Below are 22,680 nucleotides of genomic sequence, written 5' to 3' on the forward strand. Positions count from 1 at the left end.
CCTAACAGTTCATATGCTCCTCATTACTTCTCACCAGCCTGGTCATCTAACCTGGTAAAAGAAAATATAACACTGCAAAGGACAAAAAACAAGGGCCTCAGAACAACTGTTGGCTGCCCAGCAGCCACAAACACCTGCACAACAAAAAAGTAACACTCAACACCTGCACAACAAAACAAAAGCAAAATGTTCGGAACCCAAATCTTTGTAAAATCCCTAGAACCCTCCCACCTAAACTACACCATAATCAACTCTAAAGTTGAAACAAAACACTTTCCCTTACTTCACACTTTAGCAACCTACTTACAGCAACCTCTCTGCCCCAACAAATGAGAGACTGATAAAGCACATATATCAATGACTTAATAAACACTATTAAACTGCCTTCCCTACCATCTTAAATTCTACCCCATTAAACACACTCTTCCATACGAGTGACACTTTCTCCTCTGCTTTCTTGACATTAATCATCTCTACAAACACACATTATGCACATCACAGGAAATTGGATACGAGAAACAGCAATGATAAAGGATGATAGGAGGAGTTAGGTTCGGAGTGTTTCAGGTTGGGTACAATGATGGCAAGTTTCCATATGTTTTGGACTCTCAAAGTAACTAACAGAGCATAGGAAACCATTAAGCAAAAATGTTTGAAGTGGAAGTCAAATATTTTTTGAGAAGCCATTACATATCAGATCTTTGAGGTTATAAATGTACTATATATATTTGCTAACATCATGTATTCATTTACCTACCTGTCTCAAGTAGAGGATGAAAAACTGGGTTAGCAGAGAACTGACTGTATACTTATCCCAGAATAGAACCCTGATGGGATAATGCTAAATTCATTGTTAGTAAAAGCTAACTACTACTACACGGAAGCTCCATGCTTTACCTTGATTGCTGCATATACTCTGGTTCTGCCTATCAACAGCATGTTGTCCCCCATGTACCACACTGTTAATAACCAACAGCTTACAAATTTGTAATCTTTTCAAACAACTCATCCTTCTTCACATTATCTATACCTTCCTTTTTTAAAGCCACTTGTACCACCATTGCTACACTAACTTTATATTGTGCTTCAAACACTAACACATCTAGATTACACTTCCTAAAAGAACTACAATTTCAATCCTCTTACAATCATCATTCTAAAATTTCACATTCACTTCAGCCACACACATACATACATCATAAATAGTAACAAGTACACATCCTAAATAGTAACAGGTACCCACTTGAGCCTGACATCATATGCTTTGTAAGTGGGAATCAAACAGCGAAACTCAAAAATTTTCAATTTTTATTACAAGATTTTGTGTATAATATCAAAATATTTCTGTACATCTACTTCACACTAAGCAACTGGCAATGTCAGAGTATTAAAACTATTTAGTGGAATTAACTCATATCTGTTAAAAAAAAAACTTGATCCTCTGGGACAATGAACTAACGTAAAGAAAACAAACCTCTGGGAATATATCGTACAAGAACAGCAAGCTAATAGGGACAAACCATAATTTTGACAGAATGGAGCTTACAAAGAATTCATATTGGAACAGCTGCCATCTTATCACACAGAATCAACTACAGTTTACTTATCTGCAAATACCACCACGTTTCTCTTATGAAAGGGAACTTCTAACTAAAGTCTTGTAAACTCCTAGATAATTCAGGAAAGTACTTCTGGCAGCTCTTAAGTGGTTCATTATGCCTATACAATCCAAGCTGTGTCAAGCACATGCACATCAGTGCCAACAGATAAATGAGCGTAAAAACCATTTTCAGCATTTACAATATGATGAACTGTACCTCAAAACACCTTTGACAGATGAAGTTTAACACGTGACAAAAAAAGGCCACTCCAATAAAATCCAGATACATCACTACAAAAACTAAACAATTTCTTAAACTACGAATTTGGATAACCAGATCAGCTGGATATCTCTGACCATTACTTACCAAAACAATACGATATACTGATATTACGATCAAAAATGTAAGAGCTACACATCACTCCTATAAAACTATTAAAGTACGATGTACCACTTACATTACTTAAACGGCATTAAAGGTTAGGTAATACTTAATTATCATAGTTACACTAATTTGTAAAAAACCTGATAATATCACTTTGTTGTCTGTAAGATTAGTCAGACCCTCGACAGTACTGTGCTGTTCTTTCCCAATTTTCTCAGCCAGTAATTATGCGACTTAATTAAATCAGATAATTTGCCTATTTCTTATTAACGATGATTTCCTTAGTTTGTGCAAGCTTCTTTACCAAGATTTTTCCTGGTATTATCCCTTTTACCAAACTAATTCACTAAAGTGAAGGAGGTAGATCGTCATCAGATCTCTAAACGACTGCAAGAAATCGGCTGCACTGCCTCTGGCCGTGGTAAAAGCCTAAACAGTGGTCAGCTGATGATGTTATGCATCCATGTGATATAAAGTTCATGCATTTTAGTCATATTAATACCATAATACACGGTACTGTATCTGAGGAAGTTTGGAACAAGCATTTTCACTGAAGAATGTGTGAAAAATTCTTGAGGAAAAAATTACTTTTATGTGGCATTCATGAATCCAAAAACAGCACATGATAGGGTTGACATAGATGCCTATTGGATGATGATATGGACAGATAGGGTAAAAGAGATTAATGGAGTGAGGAGTTCTTTCAAGGAAAGCATATGTGCAAATAAGGTGGGTCTGAATCAAGGATAAGTAATGTTGTGATAGTTGTTTAATCTGTTCGAGGACTTGGCAATTACATAAGTAAATGCAGCAAGAGTCTTAGAGCTATAAGCAGGTCTGCAGCAAGCTCGTGGCTGTAGAGAGTACTGGAGGTAAATCAGCTGTGGTTTGCTGATAATTTGGCTCTGCTGGCAGACTACGGACAGAAACCCCAGTAGCTGGTGGCAGATTTGAAAGTGTGTAAAGGAAGAAAGCTGAAACTTAATGCAAGGAAAATTAAAAGTCAGTTAATGGGGCACAACAGGGGTGTGAAAGTCCTATATGAATGAGACTATAAATGGTGAAGACCCTAGAGGACATGCAGTGCTTAAAGTGCCTGGGAGTGGCTATGACAGTGAATGGATCAATGGGGATGAAAAGGAAGCCAAGGCCCTAGGCATGTTAAGAAGCACATGAAAGAGCTCAGTGTCTGCAAGGGCAAAGATGGGTGTGCCTGAAAATATAATACTTTCGAAAGTATTGTATTATAAGAGGCTTGGGTCTTGAAAGCCACATTTGAAGTAAATCATTTTTCCTATGAGTCTGTATCGATTACTACAAGCAAAATCAAACAAAAGTAGCCTTATGTAGCTGCTTCAATTCAGTTTATTTGAAAATTTTAAATACATGTATCAAATCCCCTATGACTCTTTGCTCCTCTAGGCTAAGTAAATCTATATCATCCACTTGACTCTGAAAGGATTTGTTTTTCAATCTGTGAATCACTTAGGTAGCTTGCCACCATACTCTCTCCATAATGTCTATGTAATTTTTTCACGCAGGGTGACCAAAACTGACCACAGTGTTCAAAGTGGTGACACACCATTAAAACTGTAATGCCCTAAGGTTAGTCGCAGGCTTCACTTCAAATGCCCTACCTACAGGTCATAGAATTTTGTTTGCCTTTTTCACTGCTTACCTGGCTTTAGGTCACAAGATATTATTACACTTGGCCTTTTTCATCATCCATCTTCTTTAGCTCATTAAAATCCATACTGTAACCTGTCTTCTTGTCTTTACAACCACAGTGTAAAACTTTATAGTTATTCATGTTAAAATTCATTTGACACACATGAGCCCAGTCCATCATTTTGTTCAATTCAGCTTCCAGCTGTAGCCACTTAATTTCAGTCAAAGCTTTATTTCCCAGCTTAGTGTTGTCTGCAAATTTTGGTATCTTACTTTGCAACCCATTAATTGCACAACAAAGAGAACCAGTCCCAAGACTAATTACTGCGGCATATCACTTGTTACTTCTAACCATTCTAAGGATGGACCCTTAATCAAATGCAAGCATACTTGAACAGCCACAGTGCAGTAATAAATATGCATTTGTACGCTCTTCCTTTTCTTGGCTTCTTTTAATTGGAAAGGCATACTTTATGTGTAAGCTGAGATGCCTTCCATCATGAGCAACTATAATAAGCACCAGTAAAAAATCCTCAAAAGTCAGTCAACCATATAACAGGATGACGGCAGGTACAACCCTGGTGCTCCAAAGCATGTGCAATCTGTCCACGCACTCCAGGATACTAGTGATAATCAATGAGACACTGAAGACTGTGATGACTTGGTGGAAGTTGAACTATCATCATTATAAGAACATTATTTTGATTACAATACAGTTGATGTGTCAAAATTAGTGATTATATCTAAAAATTATAACAGGGGAAAGTTAACATACATGAAAGATACAAAGTTAATGTTTAATACATTGAGTAGTAAAACATTATCATTTTTCTGGAGTATGCACTGCATATCATGCAACAGTCTTCACAAAATCAATGCGTGTGAAATAAAATGAAAACAAACATAAGAGCACAAGACTGGAAGTGTCAACAAAACAGCAATTGGCCAAGCAAACCCTCAAACCGGATGGCATGGAAAGTTGAGCGATAAATAAATTCATCTTACCAATCTATTTTCTTTCTTTACCTTTCTGACATTTCCTGGAAATTTATATGACCAAGATAAGGGGAATTTTTCAACAGCCCTCTGTCCTCAGGATCTCACCTAGATTTCAAGACTCCATCCTATTCGGGCTAATTACTACTCCTTGTTTCCATCCAGTCAACCAATCTTTTAACCATCTATGTACAAGTCCATCCATACCATGTGACTTAACTTTTCCCAGTAATGCAATATGCGGTACATGCCAAATGCTTTATGAAACTCTATACAAATGACATCAACTGCTTTACTTTCATCACACATGATTTTATCATACAAGAAATCAAAATGATTTTTCAGGTGCAAATGATTTCATAAAAATCATATTGACAATCAGAGATCCTCTGAATGATTTATAATCTTGACTCAAGCAATTACCAAGTAAACTAAATTGTATTTAGCTAAGAGGGAATCTTTACGAATATCAAAAGCCAAAACTAGAGCGTTCAACTTCAATCATTCCATCAATAACCTAGTCATCAATCAGTTGCAAAGATTCAAGGCCAAACCTAATGCTGAAACCAACATTAAAAATCTGTATACTTATGGCTCACTACTGTAGGTAAAGGTAAACTGAAACTGCAAAATTTTACTTTCTACCCATCTCAAACTACTTTACTACGAGGACAAAAGTAAAGTAGGCATCCTGACAGATCAAGTCCCTTTTTGGTAACCTGTTCACCTGAGTTTCCTGTAATGTAGGGTCAGATCTGGGAAAGGCTTACCTATAAATACAAAGATTGTTTCATCCAATCCAATTGCTGCACCTTCTACCAATGCAAGCCCAAATACAAGATACAAAATTACGTCAAAGAATTCTTAATGTTGGTAAAACCATCTCCAAGGAAACTAGTCTCCTGTTTACTGATATATATCTTACAATAATCGTAATTATAAATATAATAATTATAATTATCCCACGACAATTTCTATGAAAGTGTCCTGATGTCACCCAAGACTTCTAAAGGTTCCTATAGCCCAGCCTGTACCATTTCCAGTGGAAGAGAAATGTAGATTCCTTAGAATGAGAAGTAGTTCACAAGGCTGTACTGCTAATGATACAGCCTCACTAATGGTGACTTTCCACTCCTAGCGTAACCTAGAGTGGGCCACATTCAGTGATAACTAAGTATCATATATGGCACACATGACACTCTCTCTCTACACCACTAACATCAACACGTATATCAGTGCCTTTAGAGAATTAACTGGCACCAAATTTTGAAAAAGAAAATCCCTCATCCTCTACAAACAAATCATCTGCACGACTTCAAACTACACCTCATTGCCCTGGTCGTCCATCCTCCTGAAAGCAAATAAAAAAAAGCTGCATACCACACAAAATGGTGCGCTCAGAAAAATCACTGGCCGAATAGCAACCACAATCGCTCAACAACTCCAAAATGAAATAAAAATCATTCCATTACAGTTCAACCTCAACATTCTCAACAAGCAATTCCATGCAACAGCACTGGACCTTTCCTGCACACACCACTCTATAAATAACCACCAACCACCATATACAAATAAAAAATCTATCCCTGCCTCACACTGTAGTAACCTCTACTCACAAATCCTTCCATCCCCCAGCAAATACAACACTTACAAAACACAAGAACACACTGAAATAACCCAACAAGCGTGGCACAATTACCCCCCAACTTAAACCCCAATCCATGAGGCATACATCCATTAGAAACCAAACTCCCCAGACAAATGCAAGTCACATTCTCCAGCTTACGTTCTGGCTATCACCCATCAATAAATCATAAACACCTTTCAATGTATCCTATGACCCTTCATGTCCATGAAGCAACTACCATAATGAAGATATCTAGCACTTATCACTCAATTACCCTTCACTCTCTGCACACATACAAATGCATGCACAAAATGACAACACTTTAAAACCTATGGTCCCGACCACTGGACACAGCCAGCCTCCTGATTACTGCACAAGCTTCATAAGGAGAGAGTAGACTTCTGAGGCAGGAAATTAGTAAACTGTAGATATTGCCAAACGACACCTGCTTGAGGCTACACTGCGAGTGAAGAGTCCCTTTTGGTAAGGCTGAATCACCGTCAGTTGAGGAAAGAAAGTACAGTTTTCTAGAAAAAAAAAAATCACTTCAAAGGAGTTCATTCTGTCCATGCAAATGATTATAACACAGCCTTGGGACTGCAGGAGCTCCTGTATGGGAATGGGTCCAAGGGATGTATAATCATAGTACACGTAATGGTTTTTTAATAAATAACTGCATGAGAAAAAGGTGAAATAAACATATCAAATCTTTAACAGACTGCCACATCCTGTGCAAAGTTGAGCAAGTAAATGACACAGGGTAATGTGACAATCAAGCCCTCTTATGGTCTAGGTGTTCACTACTCTTGAGTTACCATGAAATACCCACCAACATTGTTGGATTTTTCACGTTATTATATCCTCAGCTACATGTTTACGCCACCTTCTACTTTTTTGAAGCATTAACTTCCTATAGCAGATGGGAGAATTAGTCTGTGGGCTCTGACATCACAAAACACCTGGCCTGTGCTTACCAGACAAAATAAAATCCTGGGCCCCAGTTGTAAGATTACAACTGCTCCAAAAGGGACCCAATCTAATGCCAAGATACTACTAAACAGTCAAGTAATCTACAGTACTAATGATTACTTTGATATACTTAACTTAACCCAGCATTTTCCACCAGTTCATACACAACTGTTTCTGAACTTAAATATACATAATCTCTGGAAAAACAATTCAAAAGCAGTGACGGCTAACGAAGCTTTATGGAATTATTTCCACAATGTCATAAAAGCTACAGTTAACTAATACATTATCTCATACCACTTAAACTGCCTCCAATTTTAGCAATGTTGTTGTGCATGAGTGTTATCTTGCATTAATAAAAGAAACTGACAAATTCTATCTCAACTGAAAATTACATGACCAAAGAAAGACTTCCAAAGTTAGTCAAGCAGGCCAAAAATTTCTGAATCAAGTAAGGCAAAACAGGATCTTCTTTATTCCTCAGGAACATCTATCTGTCCCATGGGCTTCAGGTCTTCCGCCACCTGGAATAAACACCCTGTGCTGGACACAATGTCCTCTGTACTTACACCATCAGCAATCTCTGTCAACGTAAGTCCATTTTCTTTATCCACGTTGAAAACACACTGAAAAGGAAAATGTACATGTAAAGACCATCAACAATCAACTTTAATACAAGATATGCGAACCTACTTTCTCTAGTAAGCTCTAGCCTCTAACCCTTAAGTGACTAGCAACCTTAAAATATCTGTTCACTATCCGGGCAAGAAAAAAAAAAGTTCTTCAAACTTTTTCTTCCCAATAAAAACAAAGAAATACATGTAAAAGTAATGGATATGAACAAAAAAGGGTACTAACGTACCTTGCATGGCCATAAGTTAACGTGTATATACCCTAAGAGAAGGGTGGAGGCGGGTGTGTACCAATAAAATCTCGTTTTATATATGAAAGAATGGTGTTACTGGGCTCCACCTGCAAGAGGTTAAACTGCGAGTAAAAAGTTACCTTTGGTGAGGCTGTATTATCAGAAGTAGTCTCCAAAGGAGTCCACACTTCCTTGCAACTGGAAGTAGGATGACTTGGGCTGAAAGAGCCTTTAGAAAGAGGTCCTGTTTGGCACGGAACCAGGGATTTTTCATGGAAAGCAGTCCTGGGGTAATTTAAACAAGTGAATGGAATACATGTAAAAATTAAGGATATACACAAAAATGGGCTAAAATACCTTACGTAACCAAGGTATTATGCCAAACTCGAAGCAATGATCCCCAAAGGAATGGTGGAGAAATTGAGGTGATGGGAATGCTTCAGCCACTGCTACAGTCTGAGGCATTACTTACTCACCACTCGTGTTGCCCTAAAAGAGAAGAAACAAAGCAACACTTTGTAACCACACAGGTGTTGTAGTATCAAGTTTTTTTTTTTTTTTTCCGCTGTCTCCCACATTTGCGAGGTAGCGCAAGGAAACAGACAAAAGAAATGGCCCAACCCACCCCCATACACGTATATACATACGTCCACACACGCAAATATACATACCTACACAGCTTTCCATGGTTTACCCCAGACGCTTCACATGCCCAGATTCAATCCACTGACAGCACGTCAACCCCGGTATACCACATCGCTCCAATTCACTCTATTCCTTGCCCTCCTTTCACCCTCCTGCATGTTCAGGCCCCGATCACACAAAATCTTTTTCACTCCATCTTTCCACCTCCAATTTGGTCTCCCTCTTCTCCTCGTTCCCTCCACCTCCGACACATATATCCTCTTGGTCAATCTTTCCTCACTCATTCTCTCCATGTGCCCAAACCATTTCAAAACACCCTCTTCTGCTCTCTCAACCACGCTCTTTTTATTTCCACACATCTCTCTTACCCTTACGTTACTTACTCGATCAAACCACCTCACACCACACATTGTCCTCAAACACCTCATTTCCAGCACATCCATCCTCCTGTGCACCACTCTATCCATAGCCCACGCCTCGCAACCATACAACATTGTTGGAAGCACTATTCCTTCAAACATACCCATTTTTGCTTTCCGAGATAATGTTCTCGACTTCCACACATTCTTCAAGGCTCCCAGAATTTTCGCCCCCTCCCCCACCCTATGATCCACTTCTGCTTCCATGGTTCCATCCGCTGCCAGATCCACTCCCAGATATCTAAAACACCTCACTTCCTCCAGTTTTTCTCCATTCAAACTCACCTCCCAATTGACTTGACCCTCAACCCTACTGTACCTAATAACCTTGCTCTTATTCACATTTACTCTTAACTTTCTTCTTTCACACACTTTACCAAACTCAGTCACCAGCTTCTGCAGTTTCTCACATGAATCCGCCACCAGCGCTGTATCATCAGCGAACAACAACTGACTCACTTCCCAAGCTCTCTCATCCCCAACAGACTTCATACTTGCCCCTCTTTCCAAAACTCTTGCATTCACCTCCCTAACAACCCCATCCATAAACAAATTAAACAACCATGGAGACATCACACACCCCTGCCGCAAACCTACATTCACTGAGAACCAATCACTTTCCTCTCTTCCTACACGTACACATGCCTTACATCCCCGATAAAAACTTTTCACTGCTTCTAACAATTTGCCTCCCACACCATATATTCTTAATACCTTCCACAGAGCATCTCTATCAACTCTATCATATGCCTTCTCCAGATCCATAAATGCTACATACAAATCCATTTGCTTTTCTAAGTATTTCTCACATACGTTCTTCAAAGCAAACACCTGATCCACACATCCTCTACCACTTCTGAAACCACACTGCTCTTCCCCAATCTGATGCTCTGTACATGCCTTCACCCTCTCAATCAATACCCTCCCATATAATTTACCAGGAATACTCAACAAACTTATACCTCTGTAATTTGAGCACTCACTCTTATCCCCTTTGCCTTTGTACAATGGCACTATGCACGCATTCCGCCAATCCTCAGGCACCTCACCATGAGTCATACATACATTAAATAACCTTACCAACCAGTCAACAATACAATACAATACGTATAGTTCAATAAATTCCATGAAAATCAGCACCGCAGTTATGACTCCCAACATTCCTTGTAAATGTTCTATGTCCGCATCCTTGAGTTCATGGGTTAATGGGGTGTAAGACCGTCTTCACATCAAAGAGAAAAAGACCATGCTAACTTTTCAAGTACTTACATGAAAGACTGACTCTAAACCTCTAATCATACTCCTAACTCCTTGCTTGAGCACTTTCAACTATTATTCTCTTTTATATTTGTAACCTCAAATACATATCCTACCATTCTAAAAAATAATAAAAGAAACCCTTAATGCAGGCATCTCTTTTAGAAATAAACTTCTCTATTAATACCCTAATTCTAATGTGCCACATAAATACTTACAAAGTGCTACAGTTAAAGTGAAACTGTTCACACAAAGTGCTACAGTTAAAGTGAAACTGTTCACTGTTAAGCTCTACACGAGTTAGAGGATTGTCTTCACCTGACTGCCTTAGTAAGGTAGTACCTGGAGTATATGAAAAATGGCTTCACTTGCATACACCTAGTCATGTATAATTCAACAAAACCAGAGGCCATCATCCACAGACAAGTCCAACAGACAATCTGCTGGTTTACCTACATTGTTTCATTTGCCCTGGTTGAGCTTACTAACAGGCAATCATCCCCTACATAAAATATTCATACAATTCAATAACAATCAATAATCCACAAGTGCTGAAGCTAAGGTGAAGACTGTTCACCATTACATTATGCATGAGTTAAAGATGTCAATAATTCAATCATTTCCTTGGCTGGGTGGAAACTACTGGCTGCCGGAGTGATACGTTTTCAGGAAAATACTATAACAATCTAACTATGCTGTCGTTTCAATGCGTTATATGTGACATCAACAATATGGATGTGAGTGAATGAGGCCTTTTCTTCATTCATACCAGGCAATACTTCACCAATGCAGGATATCTATCTATCTATCTATCCAACTATCTATCAATCTATTTATCAACCTATACCTCTAATGCCTGTTCCAATTGGAACACCCTCAAATGGGGGTCCACGGCAATAGAGTCTCCATGACTAAAGAACTCCAGCGCCATTTCTTCACCTTTAGTGCCTCACCTCAATTGGTTGCATTTTCCTGCCTCATGCAGGAAAACAAACAAATACGGAAAAAAACAAGAATGTCTCATTTCAGACAATGCTACCAGGCTGATTTTGATATCTCCCTACATGCACCATACACCTATCCACTACTGCTTTTTACATTTGCAGTATAAACCTTAAAACAAGCGAAGTACAAAATCTTACCTATACCTACATAGTGTTGAATCATTACACTCCTACAGGCACCATACACCTATTCTATCCACTACTGCTTTTTACATTTGCAGTATTTCCCTTCCCTCGCAGTAAACCTGAAAACAAGTGAAGTACAAAATCTTGCCTATACCTACATGATGTAAAAACTTTAAGTTCAGGACGATTCACAATATCTGTCACAGTTTTGACATACTTAACACCCACTAAAAACAGCTTTTCAATGCATTAAGAGCATGCGTTGACACCCCTACATCATACCAATAAAGTACAAGTGTTTACAGTACAGAAGCTATAAGAAAAAACCTACAGGAGAATAACATTTATTACTAGAAGACCTGAACATCAAAAGTAAGGCCTTACCTGGTCCTTTGTAATATTTTCACAACCCATCAGTAAAACGGGAGAAAAATCCTATCCAAGGATGGGCTGGATTAAACATAAGCCTCAGAAAGAGGGTTGCTAGATGAATGGTTCTCACTTTAATTAGCTTTTGAAACTGTCCTGTTCCATTGCTCAGTACAACTTTTACTCTGATACAGGAAACTAGAAAAAAAATAATACTCTTAAATAGCGTTACCTTTTCAGTGATAATCATGTCAACACAGTTCTTGCCAGTGAGGGGTAGAGAGCAGGTTTCAACTATCTTGTAATCTCCCTTCTTGGATGCATGTTCCATGGTCACAACCACCTTCGTGTTGGGAGACGACACCAAATCCATTGCACCTCCCATGCCCTTTACCATCTTGCCCTGGAAGAAAAGGATGGTCAATTCAAGTATCATCACACAGTATTTACCTCAATACAAACTAACCATCTACAATGTAATCAACCATATATCAAATACAACATAGAAGCAGTGGTTTATGAGGCTAAAAAGTTCTGCTGAACCTAACCACTTTTTGAATACAAATATTTAAGTAACAGGTACTCACAGGAATCATCCAGTTAGCCAGGTCACCATACTGAGACACTTCCATTGCTCCCAAGATTGTCAAGTCAACATGTCCACTGAAGAAGATATTGCCATGATAATAAATATACTCAGACTAACTGTGCATGGGACATACAGGGTCTCTTTGCTATATCAATATAAAACTTTCTCTTAAAGACAAGGACAGGAGAAAATAAGACCTGTAGGACAAGGAATAGCTGCTCAAAAGAAATGTACCTTTGGAACCTATAAAACGTCTTCCACAGCTTTGGGAAGCAAATTTTGTCATGTTCTTTATGTATGCATTCTAGGATACACTAGAAGATATGATCACTATAGGAATGAACTAAGCTGTTTTCATATCTAATACTATAATTATATCATTATGAGATTAATTACATCTAGTCTGAAAGAATTAAAAAATATAAGAACAAGGAGGGGAGTGCAAGTATGCAGCAGGTACTATGGGCTCTTTCAAACTTCATAATGAAGTCAAAAACAAAGACTTACAAAACTACGTCAACAAATATTCTCACACCTCCCTGCTTACCCTCTGATCATGGCAAAGCTTTCATCCGAGCTGAAGAAGGAGGCTCCTGGAGTAACTGTGACCGTCTCCTTTCCCGCATTGATCAGGTCAGGATCCTGGCTTCCAGGCACAGGGAAAGGTCCCAAACCCAGGACACCATTCTCACTCTGAAGCTGCACATTCATGCCTGCAACCATGTTCATGTTTAATCTAAAAGCAACAGAGTGAACGTACCAAAGACTGCAAAGATATTCAGTGATAGTACAAAGTGCTGATGTGCAATGACACTTGTCAAAAAATTTTTATGTAACAGTGTGGAGCAACTTCTGCAGACACGATAAAATGTTAGCCGTGGGAATGGTAGAAAATATATTCTCCCCAATCATCAACCAAAAACATAATATCCCTGCTCATTCAACATTTTCTAATTTCATGCCAGCACTCTCTGGACCTGACCTGATTAGCATTCAATATTAGCAATAACATCAATGGATGAGGGTAATATCTATCTCTCGTTAACCATTACATCAATTCTTCTTCACATGCATACAGCCACTCAATTCACTAATACCTCTGGCACATAAGCTAAAGTCCATTTAGTTTTCTCACGAACGTCCTTCCAGAACTTCTTTCTAAAATACATTGCTTCATGCACAAGTTCTGACACTACTCAATTCAAATTTGTTATGCAGTGACTTCCCATCTATCACTTGCATTTGCTTTCAAGTTCATCATCATAAAACACCATCAAAATGACTAACCACTGTAGTTAACACTACCGATTCACTTGATAGGACTGTGTTGCCTACATTTAATAACTGTGGCAGCTTTCTTTCTGTTCTAAGGTACTAAACAATGCATTTAAATCATCTCCTAAAGTACTCGCAATCAATGGCGTAATTCAAAACAACTTGAGTTCCATCTTCTAATTTTGTTTTTATTATTTCCCACTACTTCTGTTACTATGATTACCTTACAACTATCATTTTCAATAAAATACAAAAAATTTAAGTGAATTTCACGATGAAATAAATCACCTTTCAAGTTAGCATGAAAACGAATATTCACAAACCAGTGCCATTTTCAGAAAGAAAGTCTTAGCTGATGCTTAAAAAAAAAATATTTTGGCTTCCAATAACCATTAATCATCAAAAAACACATAAATACTTGTTTTTACAAAATTAGCAAAAAGAACACAGGGGAAATATTATATTTTTTGTTAATGTGAACTTTCTCATATCCTAAAATCAAGGCAGACAGGCAACCATCAGCAATTTGTTTTTAATGTATATTCAATGACTTTTGGTAACCTATACCCTGATTTTTGCACGTACACCTTATGAGCAAGATGAGTAAATGATAACTAACCATCTGGAATGTAGTTACTGGCAAGCATAGGCATTCCAATACCAAGGTTGGCATACATGCCATCCTGAAACTCCAAGGCAGCTCTCCGTACAATACGTTCCCTCAAAGCCACAGCTGGGTTAGAAGCTGCTGCACTTGCCTTCTTCTCTTTCCGGAGGGTCAGACGCTACCAGTGGTATTAAAATCATTATGTAGTATAAACAGATGGAAAGAAAAGTGGCAAGTTGTGATCTAATATATCTCAAAGATGAAAGAAGCAGATGAAGGCCTGTTGCTATATGGACTAGGTTGAAGTGATGACATACATATTTGAGACAGGAGGAAGGACATACTGAAAAGCATGAATATCATATAAATGTGGTTTTTGGAAAATTCTCCATGAAATTATTTTGTGAATATTGCAAATGTTACACCTATATGTATATAAGTTAAGCAAAAATCTGTGCAATGTTACTTTACTAGACTGGACATAACCAGCTAATTCTTTACAAATTAATCACCACTAATATTCATTTTAAGTATTTCACATGATAACTATTGACATTTGTGCAAAATCAGTTTATTTGAGCTTAAGAACTCATCTTTTAATCCATCTATTGTTCATGTAAACTTACCTCAATTCTTTTCTCATACTTTTCACCCACAACAATACGATCTACATATATGGCAGGGATATGGACAGAATCTTCTGGTATTTCACCAATTTCAACTATTTCTTCTACTTCCACTATAGTTGTTTTTGCTGCTTTGCACATTGGCAAGTTGAAGTTTCGAGTTGTCTTTCTGTGATGGAAAATGGAAATACCACTAACAATGCAAAAACTAAAGGCCACTAACAAAAAAATATAATTTTTGTTTCAAAACTCCCATAACAGCTTTTCCTGGAGTTGATGCACCTACAGCAAATCAGTTTTGTAGCCAGGAATACACAAGTTATGAAATGGCATACATCATGTCACACCCTCTTCAATTTCCCAATCATAAGGACTAGGCAATCATCAACTAATAAATGTGTAAACCACAAGTGCCTTAAAATATTTCTGAAATGAACTCTACGGAAAGATTCATAAACTATTTCTTAATCCTCTTTCATGCATGTTCACCTTTTCTTGCGTTAGCCAAGGAGTGCCAAGAACAATGGCCTCCTATGCTTACATCCACTCTCTTGCTCTGATGTGTAACCAGAACCCCTTATTTCTTAATGATGGTATCTATTCTGATGTTAACTGCAACTCTTCCAGTCCAGTCATACAGACACATCTTAATCATCTGACAGTAGCTAACATGATGATGACTCTGCCAAATGTGATAATCTTTTTTAAACCCGCCACTTTTTCCTACAGAGATCAACTTTGTGGCCACCTGAAGTGTACAAGGTTCCTATAATCTTCATTACGCTATGTTGTTCCTCTTTTTATGAAAGGAGCTCCCAGTGCTACAAATCACAAAAGTGGCCTCTATTATGACACACATAGAGCTTCATTCCAAACGATTTTATCAAGAGCTCTCTGCTTCTCACATGTCTTCTCTTAGATTTTTTTTCTACATCGTTATTCACATTTTCAGTCCTAAACCATTTTAAACTAGAGACTAACCTCCATATTACCAACATATACTCTGTTAAGCCCTCAACTAACCTTCTAAAACACCTCATACCATATAGAATATGTAACATACATCAATTACACCCATGCGTTACCAGTTGCCTCTAAACTTTCCTATACTATGCCTGTTTTGAAATATTCTTGAAATGAAAACTTTTATATACAAAACTTGTATACATGAAGCAAATGAAACAAATGGATGCATGAATGCACCTTCCAGGGAGTAATTTTGTAAATCTTTCATTCCCAACCCTACATGGCAGCAAAGGGTATTGATGTTTATTTCCTTTGAGTAGATCTCGAACCATACGTATCTTTTGTTAACATCACATTTCCCTGGGACCCCATATTTACCTATCATTCCTTTAATTCTCATCCCCAATTTCATTCTGAAACAAGCATGATGTGCAGTGAGCACATCATGTGTACCAACCCATAAATCTGTCACCTATTAACGTAAACATAAACATCCATAACTACTCATTCAAGTTTTCTCCTTAATCTCTTCTTTATCAATACATGGTGAATAAGTAACAATTAGTCATCTGAAAGCCTGGCTATGTTTCCAGTTCATGGAATGTAATCCCAATCACAAATCCTCCTGTCAATAAGGCAACCCCTTGGGTTGGCAAATAATAAGTCTTTCAAGAAAAAAAAGTCAGACCTAAAGATAAGGTTGCCTGCTTTGTCAGCCTTCCAGGCCTTGATCAGAGCAAAGTCCCCAGTGATAGCTTCCTCCATGATGTAGTTACGACCATCAAATACACGACTCTCTCTTGGTGCACTCTGTACTTCGATGACGCCACCTTCACCATACCTATGGATTTTGGGATAAAGATCAATATGGTATTTCATTCCAAATGGTAAGAGGGCAACACCTGAGATAAGGATAATAAAACTAATGAAAAGTACAGGACCTGTATGCCTCTGATGATTCATTACTATATACCACAAAAGTTACAAGCAGTGTTAAAATCCAAAACTGAGGCACCATTAAAAGATAATATTCTGTAAGCAAAACCCTTAAAGGACCACATCCATACTTGTGCGATGGTACCTAAGGGGACCCCAGCCATACTTGTACAGGCTGCATTTTCCCACAACCATTTTAAATGGAAAGCACTTTTTACTGGTATGAAGAGATGTCTTATGTCACAAACAACAATTAATACCAGGGAAGAATCCTCCGCTGTTTGTTACCATATAACATGGAAAAATGTATAACTTTAGCATACATGGCGCTTTTGACATGCCACATTCAAATGTATGCATTTATTCATTATACTTTGTCACTGTCTCCCGCTACATAAACAGTGAATATGCCACATTTTTTTCTTTGCCTTTTCTTGATATATCTGGTTAAATATGACAAATGTTTTATGAATTACCTGATAAACCCAAGTCCTAGATACCTCACTGCATTTTTTTCCATAGTTCATTCCTTCTGCATCTTACATTAAGGCCTGACTTGTGCTTCGATATATATTCTAAAGCTCCACGCGATCTTTAAAAAAATGAATTAAAATTTTCCAATTCTTGATCTATTTTTGTTCCAATAACATATATTGTACTCAGCTTTAATAGGTGAAAGTAATGACTGCCAAGGTAGTGCCTCACAGATGGGACTCAGAAGTGAAAAAATCTAAATACAAAATTTGTGAAATTTGATTTCACATACTTCAACGATTTATAAACTATAATCACCCTTCCTAAAACTCAGTCTTTTTCTTTACTAAAAAACTAAGTGCAGGGTGACATAATTTTGAAGACAGGTAATGCTCTCTTACAAGATAAGATGGAGTGAACAGTGACCTACGTATAATGAATAAAGGAACATTTTTATAACAGTAATATTAAAAAATGAGCTTTCAAACACATGACTCAACTGACAGCTTACTCACTTGATTGGTGATCCTCCCTCATGGATGAGTGTACCATAACCTGTTGGTGTAAAGAAAGCCGGAATACCAGCTCCTCCTGCTCGGCAACGCTCAGCCAGGGTACCCTGGAAAAGTGAAAGCAATTCTAGTATGTATTCCTAATAAAAGTCTAAACATTTATCATATAATTTATATCTAAGATACACAAGTATGATTAAAAATCTTTGCTTGATATCTGTTCACTGTTTCCCTATCAAGCAACATAGTGCCAAGAACAGAAGACTGCCTTAAAGAAAAAATTTTCGCTTGGTTCACTATACCAACTTTTTCAAAAAAAGTAACTGTACAGTAGGGAAGAATTTCCCGCCTCGCACTACCACTCGTATAGCTGCCTTCTACAGGAATGCTGTAGATATGTGGGCAGTATTCTTTCTCTCCCACCGCCATGAATAAATAATACAAAAAAAAATTTTCTTCACCAAATTGCCTTTCCCACTCTTGTGAAGTAGCATCAAGTAGAGACAAACAAAGGATCTCCTTTGCACAAATCCAGGCACTCATTATCATATCTGAGCCTCCTTTCCACAGCAATGCTCCACAGACTACTTCAAAGTTTTCGGTGACCATTTCTCATGCCTGGCTAAAATGATGCACATACAGCAAAGGCTTTCTGTGGTCACAATTAAACTAACATACCTCTTCAGCCCAATCCCTTAATTCTGAAAAGTAAAAAAAATATTGGCGTAATCACAAGTGCTCTATCTACCATAACAGTTCCCCGGCTGTCCCTAATTAAACATACATATCTAATCAGCTTCTAGCTTACCTGTGGTGTCAACTCCACCTCCAGTTCCCCATTTAGGTACTGCCTCTCAAACTCAGCATTCTCCCCAACATAGGAAGAAATCATACGCTTGACTTGTCTCTGGTTGAGCAGCAAGCCCAATCCGAAGTTGTCAACACCTGCATTGTTGCTCACTACTGTCAAACCATCCACCTTTGTCTCAAGTAGACCTCCAATGAGATTCTCCGGAATACCACAGAGACCGAAGCCTGGTAAACAAAGAATGGTGGAGTAGCTTTAACAATATTTGTCACAAAGAAAAGACGAGTGGTTTAAACATCTGACACAGTCTTTATCCTCTATCCAGAACTCTCTCCAAGAATAATGATAATATTCTTTTCCTACTATCCTTCGTACTACTTAACCAGTATATTTACTACACATGGGTCAAGCATGGTGCCAAAGGAATTAGGATGTTGATACATTTTATTCACACCTGTGAAATTTTATTACAACTTTGTTCCCTTATATCCCTAATAAGTCCAAACAGATTCTACTCTCTAAGGCTCATTTCTGATTTAGAAAAGGAAAGACAAGAAGATAATATGTAAGCCATACCCATATATAAAATAGATGAAAAAATTTCCACAAAGAAGAGGACGTCGTTTTCTCTTTGTTTTTCATTGTCTTCATATTTCAATTCCCAATTTTGAATTTTACAAGCAATATACATATCATATCTCAAATACAAATGTATCTTTGAAATCTAATATTCATCATATACTTAGCAAAGCAATATAACATTCATAAACACTATTCAAAACATGTTTATAGAACTAGTTAACGAGGCTAGTGTTTCCTGCAATCAAATATACAACTCACCTCCAACTAACAACTTAGATCCCGGAGAAATATCCTTCACAGCTTCCAAAGCAGACCCACAGAACTGAGCATCTCGTCTGGAGCTGGTGGACAAGAAATACACACTTCCCTAAAAAGATTAGCAACATAAACCAGTAAAGCACAATTACACGTACAAATATATATATATATATATATATATATATAAAAAACACACATATACATAAAGCAAAGAAAATAATGAAAGCAATGGAGCAAGCTAAACTACATAGATTAAGGAGAGGCAAAGGGAGACGACGAGACAAATTTGTGGGCGAGGAACAGCGAGAACAAGTAAAACCAAACCCAGAAAATCTTCAGCACAGGACGGCTGACAGATTCATAACTGAATACTTGGAGGAGGTTATTATGGAGCTCAATATACAGTATCACAGAATAAGAAAACAGGCACAAAGCACTGGTGATATAAATAAGAAATCAGAGGATAAAAGCTATCAAGTACGACCAGATGTGGGTCATATTCAGCTCCACGAAAGTTATCAACTTCGCACTAACATATACTATTAAATGAGTTAAACAGTTTATACTAAACCATAAAAAGACACAGATTGGTGAAAGTATTTGTAACATGCCCAAAAAACAGTGGATACCCTGAGAAATATTGGATGAAGCTGAGGTTCAATTGAATGGCACCTATCATCAACTTGTAAATATTACTAGAATGTATCAATCAACCTCACAGAACATATTTAATCTGTAAAAATAACTTTTATTTATATTTTCCTATTCTGCAGCAACCTGTAAGAGGGTACAATGTACAATGCAAACTTCCCCAGTGGCGATGATTTATCTTACTTTAGGCATTGGTTTGGAAATACATCACTGTTATGGTTTATTCATTTTGAAGACCTAGAGGAAGTGTGTGCGCAAAGTATAACCATTACACTTGGAAATAGCAAAATCCAAAAATCAGTTTTCTGAAATATTCTAAACGTTCAAAACTCTCCAGAAAAGTCCACCAACCTCCCAACTACAGAAGACAGAGTTGACAACCATAGAATATTGTTTGTTTGGATTGTTACCGGGAAGATGCGAAGAAAACTGGCATTTAAGTAGCCTCCACGTTTGCCCTTGAATTATAGCTTGAAAAAATTGGACCATCTTTTTAACAATGACAATAATGAGTTAAGAACTTTACAAGTTTCTTCTTGGCTGCTAAGAAGTGATAAAGGACAGTACTCTGCATCAGAGATAAAGTAGCCATGGATATGATAATGGATCAAGCAAGATGTGTCTAGAATAACGATTTCTTGAGAATCTAATCTTGGAAAGTCAACTGTGCGCATTATTTATGGAAACATAATCCAGTTGTTATTAATAATGCAAGAAGACAAGAAGAGATACGAGATCTATAGTCTAACCTCACCAGTCCAAAATGCTTCGGTCCAACCTATTTTCTAATATTGGAATCTCTGATATAATAAAATGACTTGAGATTACCAAACCACAAGAGTGACAACTGGAAAAGGCCATACATAAATATAAATGAGAAATATTAAATCAATAAAACATTACAAAGCAGTGAATAATAACTTAAAAGTTTACTTAAATGACCATTTTTTATGTCTGTCTTCTCCAACATACTTATATACAGGAAAAAAAAGGTCTGGCATGACTCCATTTGTTTCTGCGTTAATAAATGTCAATAATTTAAGTTTCTGAATAAATCTATTAACAATCTACTTATAGTCCCATCTACTACTACTACTACTAGTGTCCGAAGCTGAAATGAATAATTTAAGATGTTTCTGTTATTACAATGTGTCTTCACCATTAAAAAGATGTTATTGCTGTTTATAATATGATGTCTTCATATTTAGTTAGATAATTATTTAATAATTTGACATCATGGCATGGCGTATATCGATAGATAAGTCGATAGATGAACATCTTCTTTCACAAAAGGATACTAAATGTAGAGTTAATATATAATAACACGTTCATTAATAAAGCTTCAAGCTTAGTCTAATGGCTCAACATCATCATTAAGACAATAATAACAAGTTAATTGCTTGGAATAATTTTGGCAACCATTGACACCCCTCAAGGGCCAAACCCCCATAGAACTAATTTATATCATAAACGTCACTATAATTCATATATGTCATATATCATCATCACCTTGGACGTCACAAAGGGACAGAGGTATACCTGATTCACTCGATGTAAGCGGGTGACATGGTTGAAATTGGGAGCCCGGTGGACTATCCTGCGTAGGAGGAGCGCCATGGTGGCTCAGCTGATGCGCAGCCGGCAGCGTCCACAACACTGACGCCACCCCACTCCACATTCCCAGGAGTTGTCGCGTACTTCCTGAACAGATGCAATGTCATTATATAGTTAATTTCTACACACCCTAATCCTATATTTAGTAAGAATTAATTATTTTTTCCTCATCCCTTCTTTCTTTTTTATCAAATGATGCCGGTTACTTTTCTTCATTAATTTCATGTCAGACAAAAGTTGCCCTCCTATAAATGTATAACGTCTACATTAAACCCCTGTAGCATCTAATAAATAAACCATATATCAAAAAATTATAATTCATTACATCTAAATTATTGTATAACCATTATTTATCTCCTTAGTAACATAATGGATGGCCTATCATTATCGCGTCCTTGGTCTTGAACTTTCACTGTGTTTACATATTTGACGTACGCGCCAGACGTACGACTCAATAGCAAAACCATACAATTATTACTTAAATTTCATTTTTCTATAATCTTCTCTGAATTATCATCTTCCCGCTGTAGCAAAAGAGCGTCGGGAATAAACGAACAACTCTCTCATTTGCATACATCCAGTCTTCAGCTGTCATATAATATGCCCATCTTAAAATAGATTATACCCCGATCACGAAGCCAATTACTTAATTATACTGTATACATGCTCTAACCTTGACTGCAGTGACCCTATATATCATGATAAGGCTCCATGTCTGGAGATAACAAAATGCAGCTACTACCTGTCTATATACCCGTTCACAACCTCGCGTCAAAACCGTCAAGAAAAGCCTTAATATTTTGTTATTTACTTAATGGGGAGAATATAGTCTTGTCCTTAACCATACAAATT

General features: G+C 37.4%; 1 protein-coding gene across 1 annotated transcript; it reads right to left on the bottom strand.

The window, feature by feature from the left end:
• Positions 1–1,291: 1,291 nt before the first annotated feature.
• On the bottom strand, positions 1,292–21,907 carry SCOT (Succinyl-CoA:3-ketoacid CoA transferase). Its single transcript, XM_071688198.1, has 11 exons — positions 21,754–21,907; positions 19,564–19,672; positions 18,724–18,950; positions 17,919–18,022; positions 16,682–16,834; positions 15,028–15,196; positions 14,414–14,579; positions 13,067–13,232; positions 12,518–12,593; positions 12,163–12,333; positions 1,292–7,871 (listed from the first exon to the last, which is right to left on the bottom strand). The coding sequence occupies exons 1-11, from the start codon at positions 21,829–21,831 to the stop codon at positions 7,719–7,721; spliced, it is 1,572 nt and encodes a 523-aa protein (XP_071544299.1). The 5' UTR covers positions 21,832–21,907; the 3' UTR covers positions 1,292–7,718.
• Positions 21,908–22,680: the final 773 nt, after the last annotated feature.

Source organism: Panulirus ornatus, chromosome 45 (assembly GCF_036320965.1).
Source record: "Panulirus ornatus isolate Po-2019 chromosome 45, ASM3632096v1, whole genome shotgun sequence".
Lineage (NCBI taxonomy): Eukaryota > Metazoa > Arthropoda > Malacostraca > Decapoda > Palinuridae > Panulirus > Panulirus ornatus.

Bases quoted from the DNA above. Each gene is read 5' to 3' on its own strand.
- SCOT (XM_071688198.1), bottom strand. From the start codon at position 21,831: ATGGCGCTCCTCCTACGCAGGATAGTCCACCGGGCTCCCAATTTCAAC. The intron at 16,835-17,918 runs GTGAGTAAGCTG...CAAAATCCATAG, and splicing joins GAGGGAGGATCACCAATCAA to GTATGGTGAAGGTGGCGTCA. The intron at 14,580-15,027 runs GTAAGTTTACAT...TACCACTGGTAG, and splicing joins AGTATGAGAAAAGAATTGAG to CGTCTGACCCTCCGGAAAGA.